Below are 25,631 nucleotides of genomic sequence, written 5' to 3'. Positions count from 1 at the left end.
ACCCCCTCCCCTGCTGCGCTGAGCCCCTCGTGCCTCCCCCAGGAGGAGCTGGAGCTGGAGCGCAGCTCCCTGCCGCGGCCCCTGAGCAGCCGCAGCTTCCCCCGCAGCATGGAGGACTCCGAGGAGGAGGAGGAGGAGGACAGCGGCCACAGCTCCAGGAGGAGGGGCAGCAGCGCCAGTGGGGTCTCCTATGAGGAGTTCCAAGTGTGAGTGGGGGCTGCTGAGGGGCTGGGGGCTGCCCCCTGAGGGGCTGGGGGCTGCCTGCAGGCTGCTGAGGGGCTGGGGGCTGCCCCCTGAGGGGCTGGGGGCTGCCCCCTGAGGGGCTGGGGGCTGCCTGCAGGCTCCTGCCCGGGCTGGGAGCTGCCCCCTGAAGGGCTGGGGGCTGCCTGCAGGCTGCTGAGGGGCTGGGGGCTGCCCCCTGAGGGACTGGGGGCTGCCTGCAGGCTCCTGCCCGGGCTGGGAGCTGCCCCCTGAGGGGCTGGGGGCTGCCTGCAGGCTGCTGAGGGGCTGGGGGCTCCCCCCTGAGGGGCTTTGGAGCTTTGCCTGCGCTGGGGTCCCCTCTGAGGGGCTTTGGAGCCTCTGCCCAGGGTAGGCTAACCCCTGAGGGGCTGGGAGCTGGTAGGGCTGGGGCTGGGCTGGGGCTGGACAGGGCTGGGGCAGGGCTACGCTGGGGCTGGGCAGGGGCAGGGCTGGGGCAGGGCTGGGGCTGGGGCTGGGCTGGGGCTAGGCTAGGGCTGGGCAGGGTTGGGGGGGGGGTTGGGCTGGGGCGGGGCTACGCTGGGGCAGGGCAGGGCAGGGCTGGGGCTGGGCTGGGGCTGGGCAGGGTTGGGGGGGGGTTGGGCTGGGGCGGGGCAGGGCAGGGCCAGGCTGGGGCTGGGCTGGCAGTGCTGGGGCGGGGCTGGCAGGCCCGGGGCGGGGCCAGGGTGGGGCCGGCAGTGTTGGGGTGGTGCTGGTGGGCCCAGGGCGCGGCAGGGCCGGGGCGGGGCCGGCAGTGTTGGGGTGGGGCTGGCAGGGCCGGGGCGGGGCCGGCAGTGTTGGGGCAGGGCTGGCGGGGCCAGGGCGGGGCCGGGGTGGGGCCGGCAGTGTTGTGGTGGGGCTGGCAGGGCTGGGGCGGGGCCGGGGCGGGGCTGGCAGGGCTGGGGCGGGGCCGGGGCGGGGCCGGCAGTGTTGGGGCGGGGCCGGGCTCACTCTGAGAGGCTCTCTGCCCCCAGGCTGATGCGGAGGGTGGATCGCATGGAGCACTCCATCGGCAGCATCGTCTCCAAGATCGACGCCGTCATCCTCAAGCTGGAGGCCATGGAGAGGGCCAAGCTCCGCAGGAGAGATGCCCTGGGCAGGCTGCTGGACGGGGTGGCAGAGGTGAGGGGGGGCAGCAGGGGGTGTCCTGAGGGCAGGGGGGGAGCTGGGGGTGTCCTGAGGGCAGGGGGGAGCCGGGGCAGTGCTTAGGGCTGGGGGCAGCCGGGGCCGTGCCGGGTCGGAGCCGGGTCGGAGCCGGGGCAGTGCTTAGGGCTGGGGGCAGCCGGGTCGGAGCCGGGGCCGTGCCGGTCGGAGCCGGGGCCGTGCCGGGTCGGAGCCGGGGCCGTGCCGGGGCCGAGCCGGGGCCGAGCCGGGTCGGAGCCGGGGCCGTGCCGGTCGGAGCCGGGGCTGTGAGCCCTCTGCCCCGCAGGACGAGCGGCCGTGCCGGGAGGCGGAGCTGCTGCGGGAGCCGCCGCGGGAGCCGGGCCGGGAGCGGCCGGGCCGGGAGGAGCCGGAGCGCTGGGAGTCCGACGACGCCGCCTCGCAGCTCAGCCACCGCCTCGGCACCCCCCTGGGCCCGCAGCAGCCCCGCGCCAGGGGCTCCCGGCCCTCCTCCTCCCAGTCCGAGTGCCTGGAGGGGGCAGGGGGCGCCGCGGGCAGCCTCCAGGGCTAGGCTGAGCCGGGCAGCGCCCCCCCGCGGCGGCGGCAGGGCAGCGCTGCTCCCTGGCACCCCCTGCCCCCCCTGGCACCCCCAGCACTGAGGGCAGCTGGCACAGGGGGGGCAGAGCCAGGAGCAGCCTCAGCCCTATGGAAGCCTTTGAGATGTGCCAAGAGCTCCTGGAGGGCATCCTCAGCCCTATGGAAGGCTTTGAGATGTGCCAAGAGCTCCTGGAGGGCATCCTCAGCCCTCTGGAAGGCTTTGAGATGTGCCAAGAGCTCCTGGAGGGCATCCTCAGCCCTCTGGAAGGCTTTGAGATGTGCCAAGAGCTCCTGGAAGGCCTCTTCAGACCTATGGAAGCCTTTGAGATGTGCCAAGAGCTCCTGGAAGGCCTCTTCAGACCTATGGAAGCCTTTGAGATGTGCCAAGAGCTCCTGGAGGGCATCCTCAGCCCTCTGGAAGGCTTTGAGATGTGCCAAGAGCTCCTGGAGGGCATCCTCAGCCCTCTGGAAGGCTTTGAGATGTGCCAAGAGCTCCTGGAAGGCCTCTTCAGACCTATGGAAGCCTTTGAGATGTGCCAAGAGCTCCTGGAGGGCATCCTCAGCCCTCTGGAAGGCTTTGAGATGTGCCAAGAGCTCCTGGAGGGCATCCTCAGCCCTCTGGAAGGCTTTGAGATGTGCCAAGAGCTCCTGGAGGGCATCCTCAGCCCTCTGGAAGGCTTTGAGATGTGCCAAGAGCTCCTGGAAGGCCTCTTCAGACCTATGGAAGCCTTTGAGATGTGCCAAGAGCTCCTGGAAGGCCTCTTCAGACCTATGGAAGCCTTTGAGATGTGCCAAGAGCTCCTGGAGGGCATCCTCAGCCCTCTGGAAGGCTTTGAGATGTGCCAAGAGCTCCTGGAGGGCATCCTCAGCCCTCTGGAAGGCTTTGAGATGTGCCAAGAGCTCCTGGAAGGCCTCTTCAGACCTATGGAAGCCTTTGAGATGTGCCAAGAGCTCCTGGAGGGCATCCTCAGCCCTCTGGAAGGCTTTGAGATGTGCCAAGAGCTCCTGGAGGGCATCCTCAGCCCTATGGAAGGCTTTGTGGTGTGCCAAGAGCTCCTGGAAGGCCTCTTCAGCCCTCTGGAAGCCTTTGAGATGTGCCAAGAGCTCCTGGAGGGCATCCTCAGCCCTCTGGAAGCCTTTGAGATGTGCCAAGAGCTCCTGGAAGGCCTCTTCAGACCTATGGAAGCCTTTGAGATGTGCCAAGAGCTCCTGGAGGGCATCCTCAGCCCTCTGGAAGGCTTTGAGATGTGCCAAGAGCTCCTGGAGGGCATCCTCAGCCCTTGTGCCATGTTGGAAGTCAGCAGCAGTGAGACTTGGGGCTGGAGGAGGGCAACTCCAGGGGCCAGGACTGGCCCCCAGGGGTGGCAGCAGCTGCCTGGCTGCATGGTGTTGAGTGCTGGGGAGCAGCACAGCAGGAGCTGAGGCTAAAGCCCTGAGGGGAGAGGCTGGGAGGGCTTTTCTTCCCCTGCTGGGAGATGAGGAGAGGCTTCCTGAGCACAGCCTTTCAAAGCTGGCTGCAGTGCAGTGTCCTCTGCAGCCTGCAGGCTGGCACTGGGCAGCACTGGCTTGCAGCCTCTCCCTGCTCCTCTGCTCTGCTCTCCTTCCCTGCTGCTCCTTCCCCCACCCTGCTTCGGAGCTGCTGTGCTGCCCTGAGCAGCTGAGGTGCACTCAGCTTGCACAGCTCTGGCTCTCAGGAGGCCTCAGTGCCCAGGAGGTGGTTTGCATGGCTCCAGCACCCACAGAGCTGCCAGGGCTGGCAGGGACCCCAAGGCTCAGCCAGCCCCAGCCCCCTGCCCTGGGCAGGGACACCTCACACCACAGCAGGTTGCTCACAGCCACCTCCAGCCTGGCTGCAAACACCTCCAGCCAGGAGGCTTCCACCACCTCCCTGGGCAGCCTGGGCCAGGCTCTCACCACCCTCCTGGGCAACAACTTCTTCCTCACAGCCAATCTCCAGCTCCCCACTTCTACTTCTGCTCCAGCCCCCCCAGTCCTGTCCCTCCCTCACCCCCCAGAGCAGAGGGGCAGGATCCTCTCCCTCCACCTCTGGCAATGGGCACTGGCAGCCCAGAAGGCTCAGCTCAGCTGCCCTTGGCCTTCTGGGCTGCCAGTGCCCATTGCTGGCTTTCTGTCCCAGGCCTGATTCCTGCCCCCCTCAGAGGTGTCCCAGACCCCTATCCCTCCCTCACCCCCTCCAAAGTCCCTCCCCAGCTCCCTTGCAGCCCCCTGCAGCTCCTGCAAGGCCACCAGAAGGTCTCCTGGGAGCCTTCTGCTCTGCAGCCTGCACAGCCCCAACTCTCTCAGGCTGTGCTCAGAGCAGCTCCAGCCCTCTGCTCCTCCTCCTGGCCCTGCTCTGGACACCTTCCAGCCCCTCCAGAGCCTTCCTGGCACAGAGGCTGCAGAGCTGGCCCCAGAGCTGCAGCTGTGGGCTCAGCAGAGTGGAGCAGAGGGGCAGAATCCCCTCCCTCATCCTGGGCAGCCTGTTCCAGGCTTTGAGAACCCTTTCAGGGAGTTGAAAACAGTGAGAAGGTTTCCCCTCAGCCACTTCCCTGGGCAGCCTGTGCCAGGCTCTCACCACCCTCCTGGGCAGGGGGGCAAGGAGGGCAGCAGCAGCCTGGGCTGGAGCAGCAGTGGTGTGGGCAGCAGGAGCAGGGCAGGGATTGTGCCCCTGGGCTCAGCACTGGGGAGGCCACAGCTTGAGGGCTGGGCTCAGCTTTGGGCTCCTGGCTGCCAGAAGGAGCTTGAGGAGCTGGAGCAGGGCCAGGGAAGGGCAGGAAAGGTGGGGAAGGGTCTGGGGAAGAGGGCTGGGGAGGAGCAGCTGAGGGAGCTGGGGGTGGGGAGTGTGGAGCAGAGGAGGCTGAGGGAGACCTCCTTGCTCTCTGCAGCTCCCTGAGAGGAGGCTGCAGCCAGGGGGGGTTGGGCTCTGCTCCCCAGGAACAAGGGCCAGGAGGAGAGGCAATGGCCTCAGGCTGCCCCAGGGGAGGCTCAGGTTGGAGAGGAGAAGAAACTTCTTGGCTGCAAGGGTTCTGCAAGCCTGGCCCAGGCTGCCCAGGGAGGGGGTTGGATGCTCATCCCTGGGGGTGCACTGAGGGCCATGGTGCCCTTGGTGTTTGGTCAATGCTTGGACCTGATGATCCTAAAGGCCTTTTCCAGCCTACATCCTTCTGCTCCCCAGTCTCAGGGGAGAGAACCAGAGGCAGTGGCCTGAAGCTGCCCCAGGGGAGGCTCAGGTTGGGGAGGAGGAAGAATTTCTGTGCTGCCAGAGTGGTCAGGGCCTGGCACAGGCTGCCCAGGGAGGTGGTGCAGTCCCCATGGCTGGAGGAGCTCCAGCAAGCTGTGCCCATGGCTCTGGGGCCAGGGCTTGGTGGCCATGGGGGGGCTGGGTTGGAGGTTGGGCTGGGGGAGACAAAGCCTCCCTGGGGAGACAGCCAAGCTCCCAGCAGGGCTGGGGGAGAGGCTGCTGCTGTTCCACAGCACCCCTCCAGCCCCAGGCCTCGGCTGGGATGGGCAGCAGACCTCTCCTCTGCCCCTGAGGGCCATTTCTGGCCCCTGGCTGCCATCCCTTGACGACAAACTTCACCTTGAAGTGCACTTAGTGGCCCTGGGCTGCCCCTGGGCCCTGCAGCCAACATGCTCCAAAGGTTTCCATCCCCTCCTCTGCAGCTGTCATCCTCTGGCCCCTGCTGCACAGCTGGAAGGCTTTGCCTGAGCCCTGGGCCAGGCTGAGCTGGAAGCTGTGCCCTCTGCCAGCCTCAGGCCTGCCTGGAGCTGGAGAGCTGAGCCCTGCACTGCCCATTAAAGGCTTTTGTCCAGCTGCACAGGGGGGAGCCTGCAGCAGCCCCCAGCTGACTTGTGTCTGTTCCTTGTCTCCATCTGCAGAGCCAAGGAGGTGCCAGCACCCCTGGGTGCTCCCTGAGCCTGCAGCAGCCCCCAGCTGACTTGTGTCTGTTCCTCCTGTCTCCATCTGCAGAGCCAAGGAGGTGCCAGCACCCCTGGGTGCTCCCTGAGCCTGCAGCAGCCCCCAGCTGACTTGTGTCTGTTCCTTCTGTCTCCATCTGCAGAGCCAAGGAGGTGCCAGCACCCCTGGGTGCTCCCTGAGGGAGCCTGCAGCAGCCCCCAGCTGACTTGTGTCTGTTCCTTCTGTCTCCATCTGCAGAGCCAAGGAGGTGCCAGCACCCCTGGGTGCTCCCTGAGCCTGCAGCAGCCCCCAGCTGACTTGTGTCTGTTCCTTGTCTCCATCTGCAGAGCCAAGGAGGTGCCAGCACCCCTGGGTGCTCCCTGAGGGAGCCTGCAGCAGCCCCCAGCTGACTTGTGTCTGTTCCTTCTGTCTCCATCTGCAGAGCCAAGGAGGTGGCAGCACCCCTGGGTGCTCCCTGAGCCTGCAGCAGCCCCCAGCTGACTTGTGTCTGTTCCTCCTGTCTCCATCTGCAGAGCCAAGGAGGTGCCAGCACCCCTGGGTGCTCCCTGAGCCTGCAGCAGCCCCCAGCTGACTTGTGTCTGTTCCTCCTGTCTCCATCTGCAGAGCAAAGGAGGTGGCAGCACCCCTGGGTGCTCCCTGGGGGAGCCTGCAGCAGCCCCCAGGGCTGTGGAGCTGCCTGGCAGGGAGCTGTGTGCCAGCTGTGGGGGCACAGAGCAGTGCTGCCCAGCACAGGGGGGGTGGGAGTGCTGCTGCCTCCTGACCCCAGCCTGGGGCTGTGCTGCCACAGGACCCCAGGGCAGAGCCTCCTGACCCCAGCCTGGGGCTGTGCTGCCACAGGGCCCCAGGGCAGAGCCTCCTGACCCCAGCCTGGGGCTGTGCTGCCACAGGACCCCAGGGCAGAGCCTCCTGACCCCAGCCTGGGGCTGTGCTGCCACAGGGCAGAGCCTCCTGACCCCAGCCTGGGGCTGTGCTGCCACAGGGATCCAGGGCAGAGCCTCCTGACCCCAGCCTGGGGCTGTGCTGCCACAGGACCCCAGGGCAGAGCCTCCTGACCCCAGCCTGGGGCTGTGCTCCCCCAGGGCCCCAGGGCAGAGCCTCCTGACCCCAGCCTGGGGCTGTGCTGCCACAGGGATCCAGGGCAGAGCCTCCTGACCCCAGCCTGGGGCTGTGCTGCCACAGGACCCCAGGGCAGAGCCTCCTGACCCCAGCCTGGGGCTGTGCTGCCACAGGACCCCAGGGCAGAGCCTCCTGACCCCAGCCTGGGGCTGTGCTGCCCCAGGGATCCAGGGCAGAGCCTCCTGACCCCAGCCTGGGGCTGTGCTGCCACAGGGATCCAGGGCAGAGCCTCCTGACCCCAGCCTGGGGCTGTGCTGCCACAGGACCCCAGGGCAGAGCCTCCTGACCCCAGCCTGGGGCTGTGCTGCCACAGGACCCCAGGGCAGAGCCTCCTGACCCCAGCCTGGGGCTGTGCTCCCCCAGGGCCCCAGGGCAGAGCCTCCTGACCCCAGCCTGGGGCTGTGCTGCCACAGGGATCCAGGGCAGAGCCTCCTGACCCCAGCCTGGGGCTGTGCTGCCACAGGGCCCCAGGGCAGAGCCTCCTGACCCCAGCCTGGGGCTGTGCTGCCACAGGGCCCCAGGGCAGAGCCTCCTGACCCCAGCCTGGGGCTGTGCTGCCACAGGACCCCAGGGCAGAGCCTCCTGACCCCAGCCTGGGGCTGTGCTGCCACAGGGATCCAGGGCACAGCCCCCAGCTGCCTGGGCCATGCCATGCCATGCCCTGGGGGCACCTTGCCCTGGCAGCCTCCATGCAGGAGCCAAGGGGCTGCTGCCTGTGCCCAGCAGCTCCTCTGCCCTCCCTGGGGGGGCTCCTGCTCAGCTGGTGCCCTGCAGGAGCTGTGCCAGGGGCAGGGCAGCTGTGTGCCCAGGGGGCAGGGGAGGGCAGGAGCTGTGCCAGGGGCAGGGCTGCTGTGTGCCCAGGGGGCAGAGGAGGGCAGGAGCTGTGCCAGGGGCAGGGCAGCTGTGTGCCCAGGGGGCAGAGGAGGGCAGGGGCAGGGCAGCTGTGTGCCCAGGGGACAGGGGAGGGCAGGGGCTGTGCCAGGGGCAGGGCTGCTGTGTGCCCAGGGGGCAGGGGAGGGCAGGGGCAGGGCTGCTGTGTGCCCAGGGGGCAGGGGAGGGCAGAGGCAGGGCCAGGGGCAGGGCAGCTGTGTGCCCAGGGGGCAGAGGAGGGCAGGGGCAGGGCAGCTGTGTGCCCAGGGGGCAGGGGAGGGCAGGGTCAGGGCCAGGGGCAGGGCAGCTGTGTGCCCAGGGGGCAGGGGAGGGCAGGAGCTGTGCCAGGGGCAGGGCAGCTGTGTGCCCAGGGGTCAGGGGAGGGCAGGAGCTGTGCCAGGGGCAGGGCAGCTGTGTGCCCAGGGGGCAGGGGAGGGCAGGGGCAGGGCTGCTGTGTGCCCAGGGGGCAGGGGCAGGGCCAGGGGCATGGCAGCTGTGTGCCCAGGGGGCAGAGGAGGGCAGGGGCAGGGCAGCTGTGTGCCCAGGGGGCAGGGGAGGGCAGGGGCAGGGCAGCTGTGTGCCCAGGGGGCAGGGGAGGGCAGGAGCTGTGCCAGGGGCAGGGCTGCTGTGTGCCCAGGGGGCAGGGGAGGGCAGGGGCTGTGCCAGGGGCAGGGCAGCTGTGTGCCCAGGGGGCAGGGGAGGGCAGGGGCTGTGCCAGGGGCAGGGCAGCTGTGTGCCCAGGGGGCAGGGGAGGGCAGAGGCTGTGCCAGGGGCAGGGCTGCTGTGTGCCCAGGGGGCAGGGGAGGGCAGGAGCTGTGCCAGGGGCAGGGCAGCTGTGTGCCCAGGGGTCAGGGGAGGGCAGGAGCTGTGCCAGGGGCAGGGCTGCTGTGTGCCCAGGGGGCAGGGGAGGGCAGGAGCTGTGCCAGGGGCAGGGCTGCTGTGTGCCCAGGGGTCAGGGGAGGGCAGAGGCTGTGCCAGGGGCAGGGCTGCTGTGTGCCCAGGGGGCAGGGGAGGGCAGGGGCAGGGCAGCTGTGTGCCCAGGGGGCAGGGGAGGGCAGAGGCTGTGCCAGGGGCAGGGCAGCTGTGTGCCCAGGGGGCAGGGGAGGGCAGAGGCTGTGCCAGGGGCAGGGCAGCTGTGTGCCCAGGGGGCAGGGGAGGGCAGGGGCTGTGCCAGGGGCAGGGCAGCTGTGTGCCCAGGAGGGTCCCATGGGGGGGGCAGGCTGGGGGCAGCTGGCAAGGAGCCCAGGACAGTGCCAAGGGAGAGGAGCCCAGGGGGTGCCAAGGGCACTCAGCACCAGGGGCTCAGCAGCTGGCCCTGCCAAGGAGACCCAGAGCAGAGCCTGGCAAGCAGGGCACAGGGCTGCTGGCCCAGAGCAGAGCCTGGCAAGCAGGGCACAGGGCTGCTGGCCCAGGGCAGAGCCTGGCAAGCAGGGCACAGGGCTGCTGGCCCAGAGCAGAGCCTGGCAAGCAGGGCACAGGGCTGCTGGCCCAGGGCAGAGCCTGGCAAGCAGGGCACAGGGCTGCTGGCCCAGGGCAGAGCCTGGCAAGCAGGGCACAGGGCTGCTGGCCCAGAGCAGAGCCTGGCAAGCAGGGCACAGGGCTGCTGGCCCAGAGCAGGGCCTGGCAAGCAGGGCACAGGGCTGCTGGCCCAGGGCAGAGCCTGGCAAGCAGGGCACAGGGCTGCTGGCCCAGGGCAGAGCCTGGCAAGCAGGGCACAGGGCTGCTGGCCCAGGGCAGAGCCTGGCAAGCAGGGCACAGGGCTGCTGGCCCAGGGCAGAGCCTGGCAAGCAGGGCACAGGGCTGCTGGCCCAGAGCAGAGCCTGGCAAGCAGGGCACAGGGCTGCTGGCCCAGAGCAGAGCCTGGCAAGCAGGGCACAGGGCTGCTGGCCCAGAGCAGAGCCTGGCAAGCAGGGCACAGGGCTGCTGGCCCAGGGCAGAGCCTGGCAAGCAGGGCACAGGGCTGCTGGCCCAGAGCAGAGCCTGGCAAGCAGGGCACAGGGCTGCTGGCCCAGGGCAGAGCCTGGCAAGCAGGGCACAGGGCTGCTGGCCCAGAGCAGAGCCTGGCAAGCAGGGCACAGGGCTGCTGGCCCAGAGCAGGGCCTGGCAAGCAGGGCACAGGGCTGCTGGCCCAGGGCAGAGCCTGGCAAGCAGGGCACAGGGCTGCTGGCCCAGAGCAGAGCCTGGCAAGCAGGGCACAGGGCTGCTGGCCCAGAGCAGAGCCTGGCAAGCAGGGCACAGGGCTGCTGGCCCAGGGCAGAGCCTGGCAAGCAGGGCACAGGGCTGCTGGCCCAGAGCAGAGCCTGGCAAGCAGGGCACAGGGCTGCTGGCCCAGAGCAGGGCCTGGCAAGCAGGGCACAGGGCTGCTGGCCCAGGGCAGAGCCTGGCAAGCAGGGCACAGGGCTGCTGGCCCAGAGCAGAGCCTGGCAAGCAGGGCACAGGGCTGCTGGCCCAGAGCAGGGCCTGGCAAGCAGGGCACAGGGCTGCTGGCCCAGAGCAGAGCCTGGCAAGCAGGGCACAGGGCTGCTGGCCCAGAGCAGAGCCTGGCAAGCAGGGCACAGGGCTGCTGGCCCAGGGCAGAGCCTGGCAAGCAGGGCACAGGGCTGCTGGCCCAGAGCAGAGCCTGGCAAGCAGGGCACAGGGCTGCTGGCCCAGAGCAGAGCCTGGCAAGCAGGGCACAGGGCTGCTGGCCCAGAGCAGGGCCTGGCAAGCAGGGCACAGGGCTGCTGGCCCAGGGCAGAGCCTGGCAAGCAGGGCACAGGGCTGCTGGCCCAGAGCAGAGCCTGGCAAGCAGGGCACAGGGCTGCTGGCCCAGAGCAGGGCCTGGCAAGCAGGGCACAGGGCTGCTGGCCCAGAGCAGAGCCTGGCAAGCAGGGCACAGGGCTGCTGGCCCAGAGCAGAGCCTGGCAAGCAGGGCACAGGGCTGCTGGCCCAGGGCAGAGCCTGGCAAGCAGGGCACAGGGCTGCTGGCCCAGAGCAGAGCCTGGCAAGCAGGGCACAGGGCTGCTGGCCCAGAGCAGAGCCTGGCAAGCAGGGCACAGGGCTGCTGGCCCAGAGCAGGGCCTGGCAAGCAGGGCACAGGGCTGCTGGCCCAGGGCAGAGCCTGGCAAGCAGGGCACAGGGCTGCTGGCCCAGAGCAGAGCCTGGCAAGCAGGGCACAGGGCTGCTGGCCCAGAGCAGAGCCTGGCAAGCAGGGCACAGGGCTGCTGGCCCAGGGCAGAGCCTGGCAAGCAGGGCACAGGGCTGCTGGCCCAGAGCAGAGCCTGGCAAGCAGGGCACAGGGCTGCTGGCCCAGAGCAGAGCCTGGCAAGCAGGGCACAGGGCTGCTGGCCCAGAGCAGGGCCTGGCAAGCAGGGCACAGGGCTGCTGGCCCAGGGCAGAGCCTGGCAAGCAGGGCACAGGGCTGCTGGCCCAGAGCAGAGCCTGGCAAGCAGGGCACAGGGCTGCTGGCCCAGAGCAGGGCCTGGCAAGCAGGGCACAGGGCTGCTGGCCCAGAGCAGAGCCTGGCAAGCAGGGCACAGGGCTGCTGGCCCAGAGCAGAGCCTGGCAAGCAGGGCACAGGGCTGCTGGCCCAGGGCAGAGCCTGGCAAGCAGTGCACAGGGCTGCTGGCCCAGAGCAGAGCCTGGCAAGCAGGGCACAGGGCTGCTGGCCCAGAGCAGGGCCTGGCAAGCAGGGCACAGGGCTGCTGGCCCAGAGCAGGGCCTGGCAAGCAGGGCACAGGGCTGCTGGCCCAGGGCAGAGCCTGGCAAGCAGGGCACAGGGCTGCTGGCCCAGGGCAGAGCCTGGCAAGCAGGGCACAGGGCTGCTGGCCCAGAGCAGGGCCTGGCAAGCAGGGCACAGGGCTGCTGGCCCAGAGCAGAGCCTGGCAAGCAGGGCACAGGGCTGCTGGCCCAGGGCAGGGCCTGGCAAGCAGGGCACAGGGCTGCTGGCCCAGAGCAGAGCCTGGCAAGCAGGGCACAGGGCTGCTGGCCCAGGGCAGGGCCTGGCAAGCAGGGCACAGGGCTGCTGGCCCAGAGCAGGGCCTGGCAAGCAGGGCACAGGGCTGCTGGCCCAGAGCAGGGCCTGGCAAGCAGGGCACAGGGCTGCTGGCCCAGGGCAGAGCCTGGCAAGCAGGGCACAGGGCTGCTGGCCCAGGGCAGAGCTGGCTCCAGCAGGGCCTGGCAAGCAGGGCACAGTGGCAGAAGGCTGCTGGCTGCCAGGTGAGGAGCCCAGGCAGCCCAGCTGGCACCTCCAGCCCTGCCCTGGGGGGGGGATGCAGCCCTGGTGGGGGGCTGGGGGCAGGCAGGAGCCCCCCTGTGGGCCCTGCTGTGGGCAGGGCTGCCCTGGGGATGCCATAGAGCAGCACTGCTTGGAGCCTTTGGGACACTTCATTGCACTTGGGGCAGCCTGAGCTGGGGGCTGGCAGCCAGGCTGAGCCCTGCCCCCAGCTCTCTCTCTCTCAGGGCAGCAGAAGGCTCCCCCTCACCCCAACCCAACCCAGCCCAACCCAAGCCACCCCCGAGGCAGAGTACAAAATAAAACCAAGCCCAAAGCCAGCCCAAAAGTGTTTCCAGTGGCACCAGAGCCCTCCCCCCTGGCCTTCCCCTCCCCCTCCCCTGGCTCTTTGGATGCAGCAGCTCCAGGCAGTCACAGCCTTGCTCCTGAGGCTTCCAAAAGTGCATTGAGAAGTGGCAGGTCCTGGCAGCAGGTCCTGGCAGCAGGGTGCTGGCAGCAGGGTGCTGGCAGCAGGGTCCTTGCAGCAGGGTCCTGGCAGCAGGGTGCTGGCAGCAGGGCCCTGGCAGCAGGGTGCTGGCAGCAGGGGCCTGGCAGCAGGGTGCTGGCAGCAGGGTCCTTGCAGCAGGGTGCTGGCAGCAGGGTGCTGGCAGCAGGCCCTTGCAGCTGGGTCCTTGCAGCAGATCCTAGCAGCAGGGTGCTGGCAGCAGGGCCCTGGCAGCAGGGTGCTGGCAGTAGGGTCCTTGCAGCAGGGTCCTGGCAGCAGGGCCCTGGCAGCAGGTCCTGGCAGCAGGGTGCTGGCAGCAGGGTGCTGGCAGCAGGGTCCTGGCAGCAGGGTCCTGGCAGCAGGGTGCTGGCAGCAGGGTGCTGGCAGCAGGGTCCTTGCAGCAGGGTGCTGGCAGCAGGGTGCTGGCAGCAGGCCCTTGCAGCTGGGTCCTTGCAGCAGATCCTAGCAGCAGGGTGCTGGCAGCAGGGCCCTGGCAGCAGGGTGCTGGCAGTAGGGTCCTTGCAGCAGGGTCCTGGCAGCAGGGCCCTGGCAGCAGGTCCTGGCAGCAGGGTGCTGGCAGCAGGGTGCTGGCAGCAGGGCCCTGGCAGCAGGGTGCTGGCAGCAGGGTGCTGGCAGCAGGGTCCTGGCAGCAGGTCCTGGCAGCAGGGTGCTGGCAGCAGGGTGCTGGCAGCAGGGTGCTGGCAGCAGGGTCCTGGCAGCAGGTCCTGGCAGCAGGGTGCTGGCAGCAGGGTGCTGGCAGCAGGGTCCTGGCAGCAGGGTCCTGGCAGCAGGTTGTTGCAGCAGGTCCTTGCAGCTGGGTCCTTGCAGCAGGTCCTTGCAGCTGGGTCCTTGCAGCAGGCCCAGCTGGCAGCCCTCAGGGGCTGTGGGTCTCCATCCTCAGCCAGTGCAGGCCCTGCCTGGTGTAGTGCAGCAGCTCCCCGAGGCTGCTGCTGAGGGCCAGGGGCCCTGTGGCTGTGCTCAGCTCAGCAAAGAACTCTGCAGAGGCTGCAGGGAGGAAAGGGGAGGGAGAAGGCAAAGCTGGGCTGGGGGGCTGGGCTGGGGGCGGCAGGGGGTGGCAGGGGCCGGCAGGGGGCGGCAGGGGGCAGTAGGGACCGGCAGGGGCCGGCAGGGACCGGCAGGGGGCGGCAGGGGGCAGTAGGGGCCTGCAGGGGGCGGCAGGGGGCAGTAGGGGCCTGCAGGGGCCGGCAGGGGGCGGTAGAGGCCGGCAGGGACCGGCAGGGGCCGGCAGGGGGCGGTAGGGGGCGGCAGGGGGCGGTAGGGGCCGGCAGGGGACGGCAGGGGGCGGTAGGGGCCGGCAGCGGCCGGCAGGGGGCGGTAGAGGCCGGCAGGGGCCGGCAGGGACCGGCAGGGGGCGGCAGGGGGCGGTAGGGGCCGGCAGCGGCCGGCAGGGGGCGGTAGAGGCCGGCAGTGGCCGGCAGGGGGCGGCAGGGGCCGGCAGGGGGCGGCAGGGGCCGGCAGGGGGCGCTCGGGGCCATGGCTCAGCCATGGGGTCTGCGGTGCCAGGCTGGGCTGGGGGAGCTCTGGGGTCCCCTCCAGCCTTGCTGATGCTGGGGGGTGAGCCCCCCTGAGCTGAGACCCTCACCCCCCTGAGACCCTAACCCCCTGAGCTGGGACCCTCACCCCCCTGAGACCCTAACCCCCTGAGCTGAGACCCTCACCCCCCTGGGACCCTCACCCCCCCTGAGCTGGGACCCTCACCCCCCTGAGACCCTAACCCCCTGAGCTGAGACCCTCACCCCCCTGGGACCCTAACCCCCCCTGAGCTGGGACCCTCACCCCCCTGAGACCCTAACCCCCTGAGCTGAGACCCTCACCCCCCTGGGACCCTAACCCCCCCTGAGCTGGGACCCTCACCCCCCTGAGACCCTAACCCCCTGAGCTGAGACCCTCACCCCCCTGGGACCCTCACCCCCCCTGAGCTGGGACCCTCACCCCCCTGAGACCCTAACCCCCTGAGCTGAGACCCTCACCCCCCTGAGCTGGGACCCTAACCCCCTGAGCTGGGACCCTCACCCCCCTGGGACCCTAACCCCCCCTGAGCTGGGACCCTCACCCCTGGCTCAGCACCAGGGGCACAGCCCCACTGGCTCAGCCCCACTGGCTCAGCCCCACGGGCGCAGCCCCACTGGCTCAGCCCCACTGGCTCAGCAGCAGGGGCTCAGCACCAGGGGCACAGCCCCACGGGCTCAGCCCCACGGGCTCAGCAGCAGGGGCTCAGCAGCAGGGGCTCAGCACCAGGGGCACAGCCCCACTGGCTCAGCACCAGGGGCTCAGCACCAGGGGCACAGCCCCACTGGCTCAGCCTCACTGGCTCAGCCCCACGGGCTCAGCAGCAGGGGCTCAGCACCAGGGGCACAGCCCCACTGGCTCAGCACCAGGGGCTCAGCACCAGGGGCACAGCCCCACTGGCTCAGCCTCACTGGCTCAGCCCCACGGGCTCAGCACCAGGGGCTCAGCACCAGGGGCTCAGCCCCGGAGCTGCAGGATGCCAGCGGTGCCTGCTGCAGGCCCTGCAGCGCTCTGCCCTCCAGGCCTGGTGCTTGCCAGCCCTGCTCAGCCCCTGGCAGGCAGGGCAGGGAAGGCAGAGGGCAGCAGCTTACCCTTGCTCCTGCTGGCCAGGGCCTCAGCCTGCTCCCAGAGCTCATGGGCCTGCAGGATGGAGGTGGTGATGCCGATGTAGGAGGAGGTGATGCTGGGCATGCAGCTGGGCACCGGCACCGAGGAGCTGCTGCCACTGCTGCTGGCTCCTGCCTGAGAGCTCCCAGCCCCAGGAGAGGGCAGGGGAGAGAGGGGAGAAGGCAACCCTGTGCTCCTGCAGGGGGAACAGACACCACAGCAGGCTTGGGACGCCCCTGCCACAAGGACTCCCCAGGCCAAGGAGCTCTCCAGTGCCCCCAGGAAGGGAGGGCTGGGAGGGGAGGTGCTGAGGCTGGGACCTGGGAGGTGCTGAGCCTGGGAGGTGCTGAGGCTGGGAGCTGGGAGGTGCTGAGGCTGGGGCTGGGAGGTGCTGAGGCTGGGGGCTGGGAGGTGCTGAGGCTGGGGGCTGGGAGGTGCTGAGGCTGGGAGGTGCTGAGGCTGGGGCTGGGAGGTGCTGGGGCTGGGGGCTGGGAGGTGCTGAGGCTGGGGGCTGGGAGGTGCTGAGGCTGGGGGCTGGGAGGTGCTGAGGCTGGGGCTGGGAGGTGCTGAGGCTGGGAGGTGCTGAGGCTGGGGCTGGGAGGTGCTGAGGATGGGAGGTGCTGAGGCTGGGGCTGGGAGGTGCTGAGGATGGGAGGTGCTGAGGCTGGGGGCTGGGAGGTGCTGAGGCTGGGGGCTGGGAGGTGCTGAGGCTGGGGCTGGGAGGTGCTGAGGCTGGGAGGTGCTGAGGCTGGGGCTGGGAGGTGCTGAGGCTGGGGGCTGGGAGGTGCTGAGGCTGGGGCTGGGAGGTGCTGAGGCTGGGGGCTGGGAGGTGCTGAGGCTGGGGGCTGGGAGGTGCTGAGGCTGGGGCTGGGAGGTGCTGAGGCTGGGGGCTGGGAGGTGCTGAGGCTGAGGCTGGGAGGTGCTGAGGCTGGGGCTGGGAGGTGCTGAGGATGGGAGGTGCTGAGGCTGGGGGCTGGGAGGTGCTGAGGCTGGGGGCTGGGAGGTGCTGAGGCTGGGGCTGGGAGGTGCTGAGGCTGGGAGGTGCTGAGGCTGGGGCTGGGAGGTGCTGAGGATGGGAGGTGCTGAGGCTGGGGGCTGGGAGGTGCTGAGGCTGGGGGCTGGGAGGTGCTGAGGCTGGGGCTGGGAGGTGCTGAGGATGGGAGGTGCTGAGGCTGGGGGCTGGGAGGTGCTGAGGCTGGGGCTGGGAGGTGCTGAGGCTGGGAGGTGCTGAGGCTGGGGCTGGGAGGTGCTGAGGATGGGAGGTGCTGAGGCTGGGGCTGGGAGGTGCTGAGGCTGGGGGCTGGGAGGTGCTGAGGCTGGGGGCTGGGAGGTGCTGAGGCTGGGGCTGGGAGGTGCTGAGGATGGGAGGTGCTGAGGCTGGGGGCTGGGAGGTGCTGAGGCTGGGGCTGGGAGGTGCTGAGGCTGGGAGGTGCTGAGGCTGGGGCTGGGAGGTGCTGAGGCTGGGAGGTGCTGAGGCTGGGGCTGGGAGGTGCTGAGGCTGGGAGGTGCTGAGGCTGGGGGCTGGGAGGTGCTGAGGCTGGGGGCTGGGAGGTGCTGAGGCTGGGGCTGGGAGGTGCTGAGGATGGGGGCTGGGAGGTGCTGAGGCTGGGGCTGGGAGGTGCTGAGGATGGGAGGTGCTGAGGCTGGGGGCTGGGAGGTGCTGAGGCTGGGGCTGGGAGGTGCTGAGGCTGGGGGCTGGGAGGTGCTGAGGCTGGGGCTGGGAGGTGCTGAGGCTGGGGCTGGGAGGTGCTGAGGCTGGGAGGTGCTGAGGCTGGGGCTGGGAGGTGCTGAGGCTGGGAGGTGCTGAGGCTGGGGGCTGGGAGGTGCTGAGGATGGGAGGTGCTGAGGCTGGGGGCTGGGAGGTGCTGAGGCTGGGGGCTGGGAGGTGCTGAGGCTGGGGCTGGGAGGTGCTGAGGCTGGGGGCTGGGAGGTGCTGAGGCTGGGGCTGGGAGGTGCTGAGGCTGGGGGCTGGGAGGTGCTGAGGCTGGGGGCTGGGAGGTGCTGAGGCTGGGGGCTGGGAGGTGCTGAGGCTGGGGGCTGGGAGGTGCTGAGGCTGGGGCTGGGAGGTGCTGAGGCTGGGAGGTGCTGAGGCTGGGGCTGGGAGGTGCTGAGGCTGGGAGGTGCTGAGGCTGGGGCTGGGAGGTGCTGAGGCTGGGGGCTGGGAGGTGCTGAGGCTGGGGGCTGGGAGGTGCTGAGGCTGGGGGCTGGGAGGTGCTGAGGCTGGGAGGTGCTGAGGCTGGGGCTGGGAGGTGCTGAGGCTGGGGGCTGGGAGGTGCTGAGGCTGGGGGCTGGGAGGTGCTGAGGATGGGGGCTGGGAGGTGCTGAGGCTGGGAGGTGCTGAGGCTGGGGCTGGGAGGTGCTGAGGATGGGAGGTGCTGAGGCTGGGGGCTGGGAGGTGCTGAGGATGGGGCTGGGAGGTGCTGAGGCTGGGAGCTGGGAGGTGCTGAGGATGGGGCTGGGAGGTGCTGAGGCTGGGAGGTGCTGAGGCTGGGGCTGGGAGGTGCTGAGGCTGGGGCTGGGAGGTGCTGAGGCTGGGAGCTGGGAGGTGCTGAAGCTGGGAGGTGCTGAGGCTGGGGGCTGGGAGGTGCTGAGGCTGTGCCAGGCCGTGCCAGGCTGTGCCAGGGCAGCTCCCTGCACGGGGCAGGGGGGCAGCAGAGGCCGTGCCAGGCTGTGCCAGGCCATGCCAGGCCGTGCCAGGCCGTGCCAGGCCGTGCCAGGCTGTGCCAGGCCGTGCCAGGGCAGCTCCCTGCACAGGGCAGGGGGGCAGCAGAGGCCATGCCAGGCCGTGCCAGGCTGTGTCAGGCCGTGCCAGGCTGTGCCAGGCCGTGCCAGGCCGTGGCAGGCCGTGCCAGGGCAGCTCCCTGCACAGGGCAGGGGGGCAGCAGAGGCTGTGCCAGGCCGTGCCAGGCCATGCCAGGCTGTGCCAGGCCATGCCAGGCCATGCCAGGCCGTGCCAGGTCGTGGCAGGGCAGCTCCCTGCATGGGGCAGGGGGGCAGCAGAGGCCATGCCAGGCCGTGCCAGGCCGTTCCAGGCCATGCCAGGCCATGCCAGGCCATGCCAGGCCGTTCCAGGCCATGCCAGGCCATGCCAGGCCGTGCCAGGCCGTGCCAGGGCAGCTCTTACCTTGGCACGCCGGGAGAAGCTGCCGGTGCCGCCCGGGCAGAGCTCTGCAGCAGGGAAGGGAAGCTTGGCTGTAGGCGGGGGGGGGCTGCCGGGGGCGGTGCCGGCCCCGCCCGGCCCCGCCCCGCCCCGCCCGGCCCCGCCCGGCCCCGCCCCGCCCCGCCCCCTGCCCTACCTTCAGCAGGTCTCCCAGCAGCCGGCAGTAGCTCAGCGCCGCCTCCCTCTGGGGCTGGAACAGGGCCATGTGCAGCAGGGCCTGGCACCGGGCGCTGCGGGCACCGCGCCGCCGGGCTCAGAGCGGGCACCCGCGGCCCTGCCCCGCGGCAGGGGGAGGCCCCGGCCCTGGGCGGAGCCCCCGGGGAGCTCCACCCTCTCCTCCTCCCCCTCCCTCTCCTCCTCCTCCTCCTTCCTCTCCCTCTCCTCCACCTCCCTCTTGTCCTCCTCCTCCTCCTCCCCTCCTCCACCCTCTCCTCCCCCTCCGCCTCCTCCCTCTCCCCCACCCCCTCCTTCCTCTCCTCCCCCTCCCCCCATCCTCCTCCCCCTCCCTCCCTCCTCCTCCTTCTCCTCCTCCTCCCCCTCCCCCCCTCCCTCCCCCCTCTCCCCTCTTCCTACCTCTCCCCTCCTCCTCCCTCTCCCCCTCCTCTACCCTCTTCTCCCCCTCCTTCTCCTCCTGCCCCTCCCCCTCCTCCCTTCTCCCCTCCTCCTCCTCCTCCACACCTCCTCCACCCTCTCCTCCTCCTCCCTCTCCCCCTCCTCCTGCTCCCTCTCCCCCTTTTCCGCCCTCTCCCTCCCCCTCTCCCCTCGTCCTCCCTCTCCCCTCTTCCTCCCTCTCCCCTCCTCCCCCTCTCCCCTCCTCCTCCCTCTCCCCCTCCTCCACCCTCTCCTCCCCCCCCTCTCCTCCTGCCCCTCCCCCTCCTCCCCCTTCTCCCCTCCTCCTCCTCCACACCTCCTCCACCCTCTCCTCCTCCACCCTCTCCTCCTCCACCCTCTCCTCCTCCACCCTCTCCTCCTCCTCCCTCTCCCCCTCCTCCTGCTCCCTCTCCCCCTTTTCCTCCCTCTCCCTCCTCCCTCTCTCCCTCCCCCCTCTCCCTCCTCTCTCTCCCCCTCCTCCCCCTCCCCCTGCCCATCTGACACAAAGGCTCTGAAGGGGAAGAACCCCCCAGGGGGCAGTGCCAGGCCAGGCCTTCCACACCCAGAGGTGCCCCAGGCTCAGCCCAGGAGAGCCTCAGCGGCACCTGGGTGCCAGGGCTCAGCTGCTGGGCAGCCACAGCTCAGCTGGCAGCCCCCCTGTGCCCCCCTGTGCCCTCCAGCTGCTGGGCACCCACAGCTCAGCTGGCAGCCCCCCTGTGCCATCCTGTGCCCTCCAGCTGCTGGGCACCCACAGCTCAGCTGGCAGCCGCCCTGTGCCCTCCTGTGCCCTCCAGCTGCCAGCAGGTGCCACTGCACAGCCTGTGCCCCCCTGTGCCCTCCAGCTGCCAGCAGGTGCCACTGCACAGCCTGTGCCCTCCTGTGCCCTCCAGCTGCCAGCAGGTGCCACTGCACAGCCTGTGCCCTCCTGTGCCCTCCAGCTGCCAGCAGGTGCCACTGCACAGCCTGTGCCCCCCTGTGCCCTCCAGCTGCCAGCAGGTGCCACTGCACAGCCTGTGCCCCCCTGTGCCCTCCAGCTGCCAGCAGGTGCCACTGCACAGCCTGTGCCCCCCTGTGCCCTCCAGCTGCCAGCAGGTGCCACTGCACAGCCTGTGCCCTCCTGTGCCCTCCAGCTGCCAGCAGGTGCCACTGCACAGCCTGTGCCCTCCTGTGCCCTCCAGCTGCCAGCAGGTGCCACTGCACAGCCTGTGCCCCCCTGTGCCCTCCAGCTGCCAGCAGGTGCCACTGCACAGCCTGTGCCCTCCTGTGCCCTCCAGCTGCCAGCAGGTGCCACTGCACAGCCTGTGCCCCCCTGTGCCCTCCAGCTGCCAGCAGGTGCCACTGCACAGCCTGTGCCCCCCTGTGCCCTCCAGCTGCCAGCAGGTGCCACTGCACAGCCTGTGCCCTCCTGTGCCCTCCAGCTGCCAGCAGGTGCCACTGCACAGCCTGTGCCATCCTGTGCCCTCCAGCTGCCAGCAGGTGCCACTGCACAGCCTGTGCCCTCCTGTGCCCTCCAGCTGCCAGCAGGTGCCACTGCACAGCCTGTGCCCCCCTGTGCCCCAGCCCCCTGGGGTAGTGTCCCAGCCCCTTCTGGCCTGGCAGTGTGGGGCTGGCTCCCTGCACAGCTCTGCTGCCCAGGGCACACAGCCCTGCCCCCAGCACAGAGAGAGGAGGGGATGGGGTGGGGCAGGGCAGGGCAGGGCAGGGCAGGGCAGGGTAGGGTAGGGTAGGGCAGGGCAGGGCAGGGCAGGGTAGGGCAGGGCAGGGTAGGGTAGGGCAGGGTAGGGTAGGGTAGGGTAGGGTAGGGTAGGGTAGGGTAGGGCAGGGTAGGGTAGGGTAGGGTAGGGTAGGGCAGGGCAGGGTAGGGCAGGGCAGGGCAGGGTAGGGTAGGGTAGGGTAGGGCAGGGTAGGGTAGGGCAGGGCAGGGTAGGGTAGGGTAGGGCAGGGTAGGGCAGGGTAGGGCAGGGCAGGGCAGGGTAGGGTAGGGTAGGGCAGGGTAGGGCAGGGTAGGGCAGGGCAGGGTAGGGCAGGGTAGGGTAGGGCAGGGCAGGGTAGGGTAGGGTAGGGTAGGGCAGGGCAGGGTAGGGTAGGGTAGGGCAGGGTAGGGCAGGGTAGGGTAGGGCAGGGCAGGGCAGGGTAGGGCAGGGTAGGGCAGGGTAGGGCAGGGCAGGGCAGGGCAGGACAGGGTAGGGTAGGGTAGGGCAGGGCAGGGTAGGGTAGGGTAGGGCAGGGCAGGGTAGGGCAGGGTAGGGCAGGGCAGGGTAGGGCAGGGCAGGGCAGGGTAGGGCAGGGTAGGGCAGGGCAGGGTAGGGCAGGGTAGGGCAGGGCAGGGCAGGGCAGGGTAGGGCAGGGCAGGGCAGGGCAGGACAGGGTAGGGTAGGGTAGGGCAGGGCAGGGTAGGGTAGGGTAGGGCAGGGCAGGGTAGGGCAGGGTAGGGCAGGGTAGGGTAGGGCAGGGCAGGGTAGGGTAGGGTAGGGTAGGGCAGGGTAGGGTAGGGTAGGGTAGGGCAGGGTAGGGCAGGGCAGGGCAGGGCAGGACAGGGTAGGGTAGGGTAGGGTAGGGCAGGGCAGGGTAGGGTAGGGTAGGGCAGGGTAGGGCAGGGCAGGGCAGGGCAGGACAGGGTAGGGTAGGGTAGGGTAGGGCAGGGCAGGGTAGGGTAGGGTAGGGCAGGGCAGGGTAGGGCAGGGCAGGGTAGGGTAGGGTAGGGTAGGGCAGGGCAGGGTAGGGTAGGGTAGGGCAGGGCAGGGTAGGGCAGGGTAGGGCAGGGTAGGGCAGGGCAGGGTAGGGCAGGGCAGGGCAGGGCAGGGCAGGGTAGGGCAGGGCAGGGCAGGGTAGGGCAGGGTAGGGCAGGGCAGGGCAGGGCAGGGCAGGGCAGGGTAGGGCAGGGCAGGGTAGGGTAGGGCAGGGCAGGGTAGGGCAGGGTAGGGTAGGGCAGGGCAGGGCAGGGCAGGGCAGGGCAGGGGAGGGGAGGGGAGGGGAGGGGAGGGGAGGGGAGGGGAGGGCAGGGCAGAATTATCCAGGTTGGAAAAGACTTTGAGCTCATCCAGTCCAACCTCCCCCCCAGCACCATCTGAGCAACTCAGCCATGGCACCAAGGGCCTCATCCTGAACACCTCCAGGGCTGGGGACTCCACCACCTCCCTGGGCAGCTCATCCCAGTGGCCAATTCCTCTTGCTGGGAAGAACTTTCTCCTCCCCTCCAGCCTAAACCTCCCCTGGCACAACTTGAGACTGTGTCCTCTTGTTCTGGGGCTGGGGGCCTGGCAGAAGAGACCAACCCCCTCCTGGCTCCAACCTCCCTGCAGGGAGTTGCAGAGAGCAAGAAGGTCTCCCCTGAGCCTCCTCTTCTGCAGGCTAAGCAACCCCAGCTCCCTCAGCCTCTCCTCACAGGGCTGTGCCCCAGACCCCTCCCCAGCCCTGTGCCCCAGACCCCTCCCCAGCTTTGTTGCCCTTCTCTGGACACCTTCCAGCAGCTCAACCTCTTTCCTACCCTCAGGAGCCCAGAGCTGGACACAGGACTCAAGCTGTGGCCTCAGCAGTGCTGAGCACAGGGCACAAGGACTTCCCTGCTCCTGCTGGCCACACTCTGCCTGACCCAGGCCAGGCTGCCCTTGGCCTTCTTGGCCCCCTGGGCACACTGCTGCCTCCTCTTCAGCTGCTCTCCCCCAGCACCCCCAGCTCCCTCTCTGCCTGGCTGCTCTCAGCCCCTCTGCCCCCAGCCTGTGGCCCTGCCTGGGGTTGCTGTGGGCACAGCCCCATGGCAGCTCTGGAGGCACAGCCAGGGGCTCACTCACCATAGCACCAGGAAGATCTCCTCATGGCAGGCTGCTGAGGAGCCTGGGAAGGCTCTCCCTGTGCTGATGAACCTAGGGGGGGGAAAGCAAGCAGGCCCTGGTCAGCCCCCAGCGCTCTGCAGCCCCTCTGCCAGGCAGCACACAGGGCAGGGGCAGCAGCCCTGCAGAGCCCTGGCCCCAGGGGTGCCTGGAGCAGGGGGGCAGGGGCTGCCAAGGCCAGGGGGGCTGCCCCTTGCCCTCTGCACAGGCTGCCAACCCCCCCCAGGCTTGGGAGGCCACTCACTGGATGAGGTCTATGGTGTCCCTGAAGATGCTGGAAGCTGATCTGGGTGCTGGGGCATCCAGCTCCAGGGCAAGGCCATACTCAATGAAGGCCAGGGCAGCATCCAGGTACTGAATGGCCTTGCCAGCCTTGTCTGTCTGTTGGGGAGGGAAGCACCACTGTGAGAGCTGCTGCTGGGCCCTGGGCTGCAAGAGCTTTGCCCCCCCTGCTCAGGCAGCACTGAAGAGACTAAGACAGGAGCCAGGCCTGGGGGAGGGAAGCATCACTGTGAGGGAGCTGCTGCTGGGCCCTGGGCTGCAGGAGCTTCACAGTGCCACAGAATCACCAAGGCTGGAAGAGACCTCAAGGATCATAAAGTCCAAGCTGGCAGCACAGAGCTCAGGGCTAAGCCAAGGCTCCAAGTGGCACATCCAGTCCCCTCCTGAACACCCCCAGGGCTGGGGACTCCACCACCTCCCTGGGCAGCTCATCCCAGTGGCCAATTCCTCTTGCTGGGAAGAACTTTCTCCTCCCCTCCAGCCTCAACCTCCCCTGCCACAGCTTGAGACTGTGTCCTCTTGTTCTGCTGCTGGGGGCCTGGCAGAAGAGACCAACCCCCAGCTGGCTCCAACCTCCCTGCAGGGAGCTGCAGAGAGCAAGAAGGTCTCCCCTGAGCCTCCTCTTCTGCAGGCTAAGCAACCCCAGCTCCCTCAGCCTCTCCTCACAGGGCTGTGCCCCAGACCCCTCCCCAGCCCTGTGCCCCAGACCCCTCCCCAGCTTTGTTGCCCTTCTCTGGACACCTTCCAGCAGCTCAACCTCTTTCCTAGCCTCAGGAGCCCAGAGCTGGACACAGGACTCAAGCTGTGGCCTCAGCAGTGCTGAGCACAGGGCACAAGGACTTCCCTGCTCCTGCTGGCCACACTCTGCCTGACCCAGGCCAGGCTGCCCTTGGCCTTCTTGGCCCCCTGGGCACACTGCTGCCTCCTCTTCAGCTGCTCTCCCCCAGCACCCCCAGGTCCCTCTCTGCCTGGCTGCTCTCAGCCCCTCTGCCCCCAGCCTGTGGCACTGCCTGGGGTTGCTGTGGCCAAAGTGCAGCCCCTGGCACTTGGCTGTGTTCAATCTCCTGCCCTTGGCCTCTGCCCCTCTGCCCAGCCTGGCCAGGTCCCTCTGCAGAGCTCTGCTGCCCTCTCACAGCTCAGCTCCTGCCCCCAGCTTGCTGTCAGCTGCACATTCCCTGCTGATGGACTCCATCCCCTCCTCCAGATCATCAGTGAAGATATTGATCAGGCTGGGGCCCAGCCCTGCTCCCTGGGGCACACCACTGGTGCCTGGCTGCCAGCTGGCTGTGGCACCATTCACCACCACTCTCTGGGCTCAGCCTCCAGCCAGTTCCTCACCCAGCTCAGAGCTGCTGTGCCAGCCAGGGGCTGACAGCTTGGCCAGGAGCTTGCTGGGGGGATGGTGGCAAAGGCTTTGCTGCAGTCCAGGCAGACTCCATCCACAGCCTGCCCCACATCCCCCAGGCAGTCCCCTGGGCATGGAAGGAGATCTCCATGGCACAGAGACCCCCAGGAGCAGCTGGACAGGAGCTGACTCCATGGCACAGAGAACAGAGACCCCCAGGAGCAGCTGGACAGGAGCTGGGCCAATGAAGACCCTCAGCCATGGGCACTGCAGCACTGCAACTGGTGCTGAGGCTCAGGTCCCCCTGCAAAGGTCACTTCCAAGCCCTGGTCAGCAGCTGCACAATGACCCTCAGGGCCCTGAGTGGCAGTGGCTCAGGGCTGGCTGCTCCATCTCCCTGACCAGGCCTTGGGGACAGCTCAGCAGGGCCAGCAGCCCTGCTGCCCTCACTCCAGGCCTCTTCTGAAGCCCCTTCCCCAGGCTGAGCCCTGGGCACTGCAGGCAGCCTCCCCTCACACAGCCTGAGCCTGCTGCAGGGCTGCAGGCAGCCTCCCCTCACACAGCCTGAGCCTGCTGCAGGGCTGCAGGCAGCCTCCCCTCACACAGCCTGCTGCAGGGCTGCAGGCAGCCTCCTCTCACACAGCCTGCTGCAGGGCTGCAGGCAGCCTCCCCTCACACAGCCTGCTGCAGGGCTGCAGGCAGCCTCCCCTCACACAGCCTGAGCCTGCTGCAGGGCTGCAGGCAGCCTCCCCTCACACAGCCTGAGCCTGCTGCAGGGCTGCAGGCAGCCTCCCCTCACACAGCCTGAGCCTGCTGCAGGGCTGCAGGCAGCCTCCCCTCACACAGCCTGCTGCAGGGCTGCAGGCAGCCTCCCCTCACACAGCCTGCTGCAGGGCTGCATGCAGCCTCCCCTCACACAGCCTGAGCCTGCTGCAGGGCTGCAGGCAGCCTCCCTTCACACAGCCTGCTGCAGGGCTGCAGGCAGCCTCCCCTCACACAGCCTGAGCCTGATGCAGGGCTGCAGTCTGCCTCCCCTCACACAGCCTGCTGCAGGGCTGCAGGCAGCCTCCCCTCACACAGCCTGCTGCAGGGCTGCAGGCAGCCTCCCCTCACACAGCCTGCTGCAGGGCTGCAGGCAGCCTCCCCTCACACAGCCTGAGCCTGCTGCAGGGCTGCAGGCAGCCTCCCTTCACACAGCCTGCTGCAGGGCTGCAGGCAGCCTCCCCTCACACAGCCTGAGCCTGATGCA

The 25,631-nt window shown here is 69.6% G+C and overlaps 2 protein-coding genes across 2 annotated transcripts in view; one reads left to right on the top strand and one right to left on the bottom strand.

Annotated features, from left to right (window-relative positions):
• The window catches only part of PKD2 (polycystin 2, transient receptor potential cation channel), a 38,498-nt gene extending 36,589 nt beyond the window's left edge, over positions 1 to 1,909 (top strand). Inside the window, exons 13-15 of the mRNA XM_054172522.1 lie at positions 43 to 206; positions 1,212 to 1,359; positions 1,667 to 1,909. Of these exons, the coding sequence (XP_054028497.1) occupies positions 43 to 206; positions 1,212 to 1,359; positions 1,667 to 1,909 (555 nt within the window). The remainder of the gene's footprint in view (positions 1 to 42; positions 207 to 1,211; positions 1,360 to 1,666) is intronic.
• Positions 1,910 to 13,411: 11,502 nt separating this feature from the next.
• Positions 13,412 to 25,631, bottom strand: part of AFF1 (ALF transcription elongation factor 1) — a 98,101-nt gene continuing 85,881 nt past the window's right edge. Inside the window, exons 17-22 of the mRNA XM_054172521.1 lie at positions 23,000 to 23,136; positions 22,717 to 22,788; positions 18,471 to 18,564; positions 18,299 to 18,342; positions 15,159 to 15,370; positions 13,412 to 13,533 (exon numbers count right to left, since the gene is read on the bottom strand). Of these exons, the coding sequence (XP_054028496.1) occupies positions 13,412 to 13,533; positions 15,159 to 15,370; positions 18,299 to 18,342; positions 18,471 to 18,564; positions 22,717 to 22,788; positions 23,000 to 23,136 (681 nt within the window). The remainder of the gene's footprint in view (positions 13,534 to 15,158; positions 15,371 to 18,298; positions 18,343 to 18,470; positions 18,565 to 22,716; positions 22,789 to 22,999; positions 23,137 to 25,631) is intronic.

Source organism: Dryobates pubescens, chromosome 24, assembly GCF_014839835.1.
Source record: "Dryobates pubescens isolate bDryPub1 chromosome 24, bDryPub1.pri, whole genome shotgun sequence".
NCBI classification, from domain to species: domain Eukaryota; kingdom Metazoa; phylum Chordata; class Aves; order Piciformes; family Picidae; genus Dryobates; species Dryobates pubescens.
Note: the sequence above shows the minus strand (reverse complement) of the source record. Positions and strands in the feature narration are given on the sequence as shown.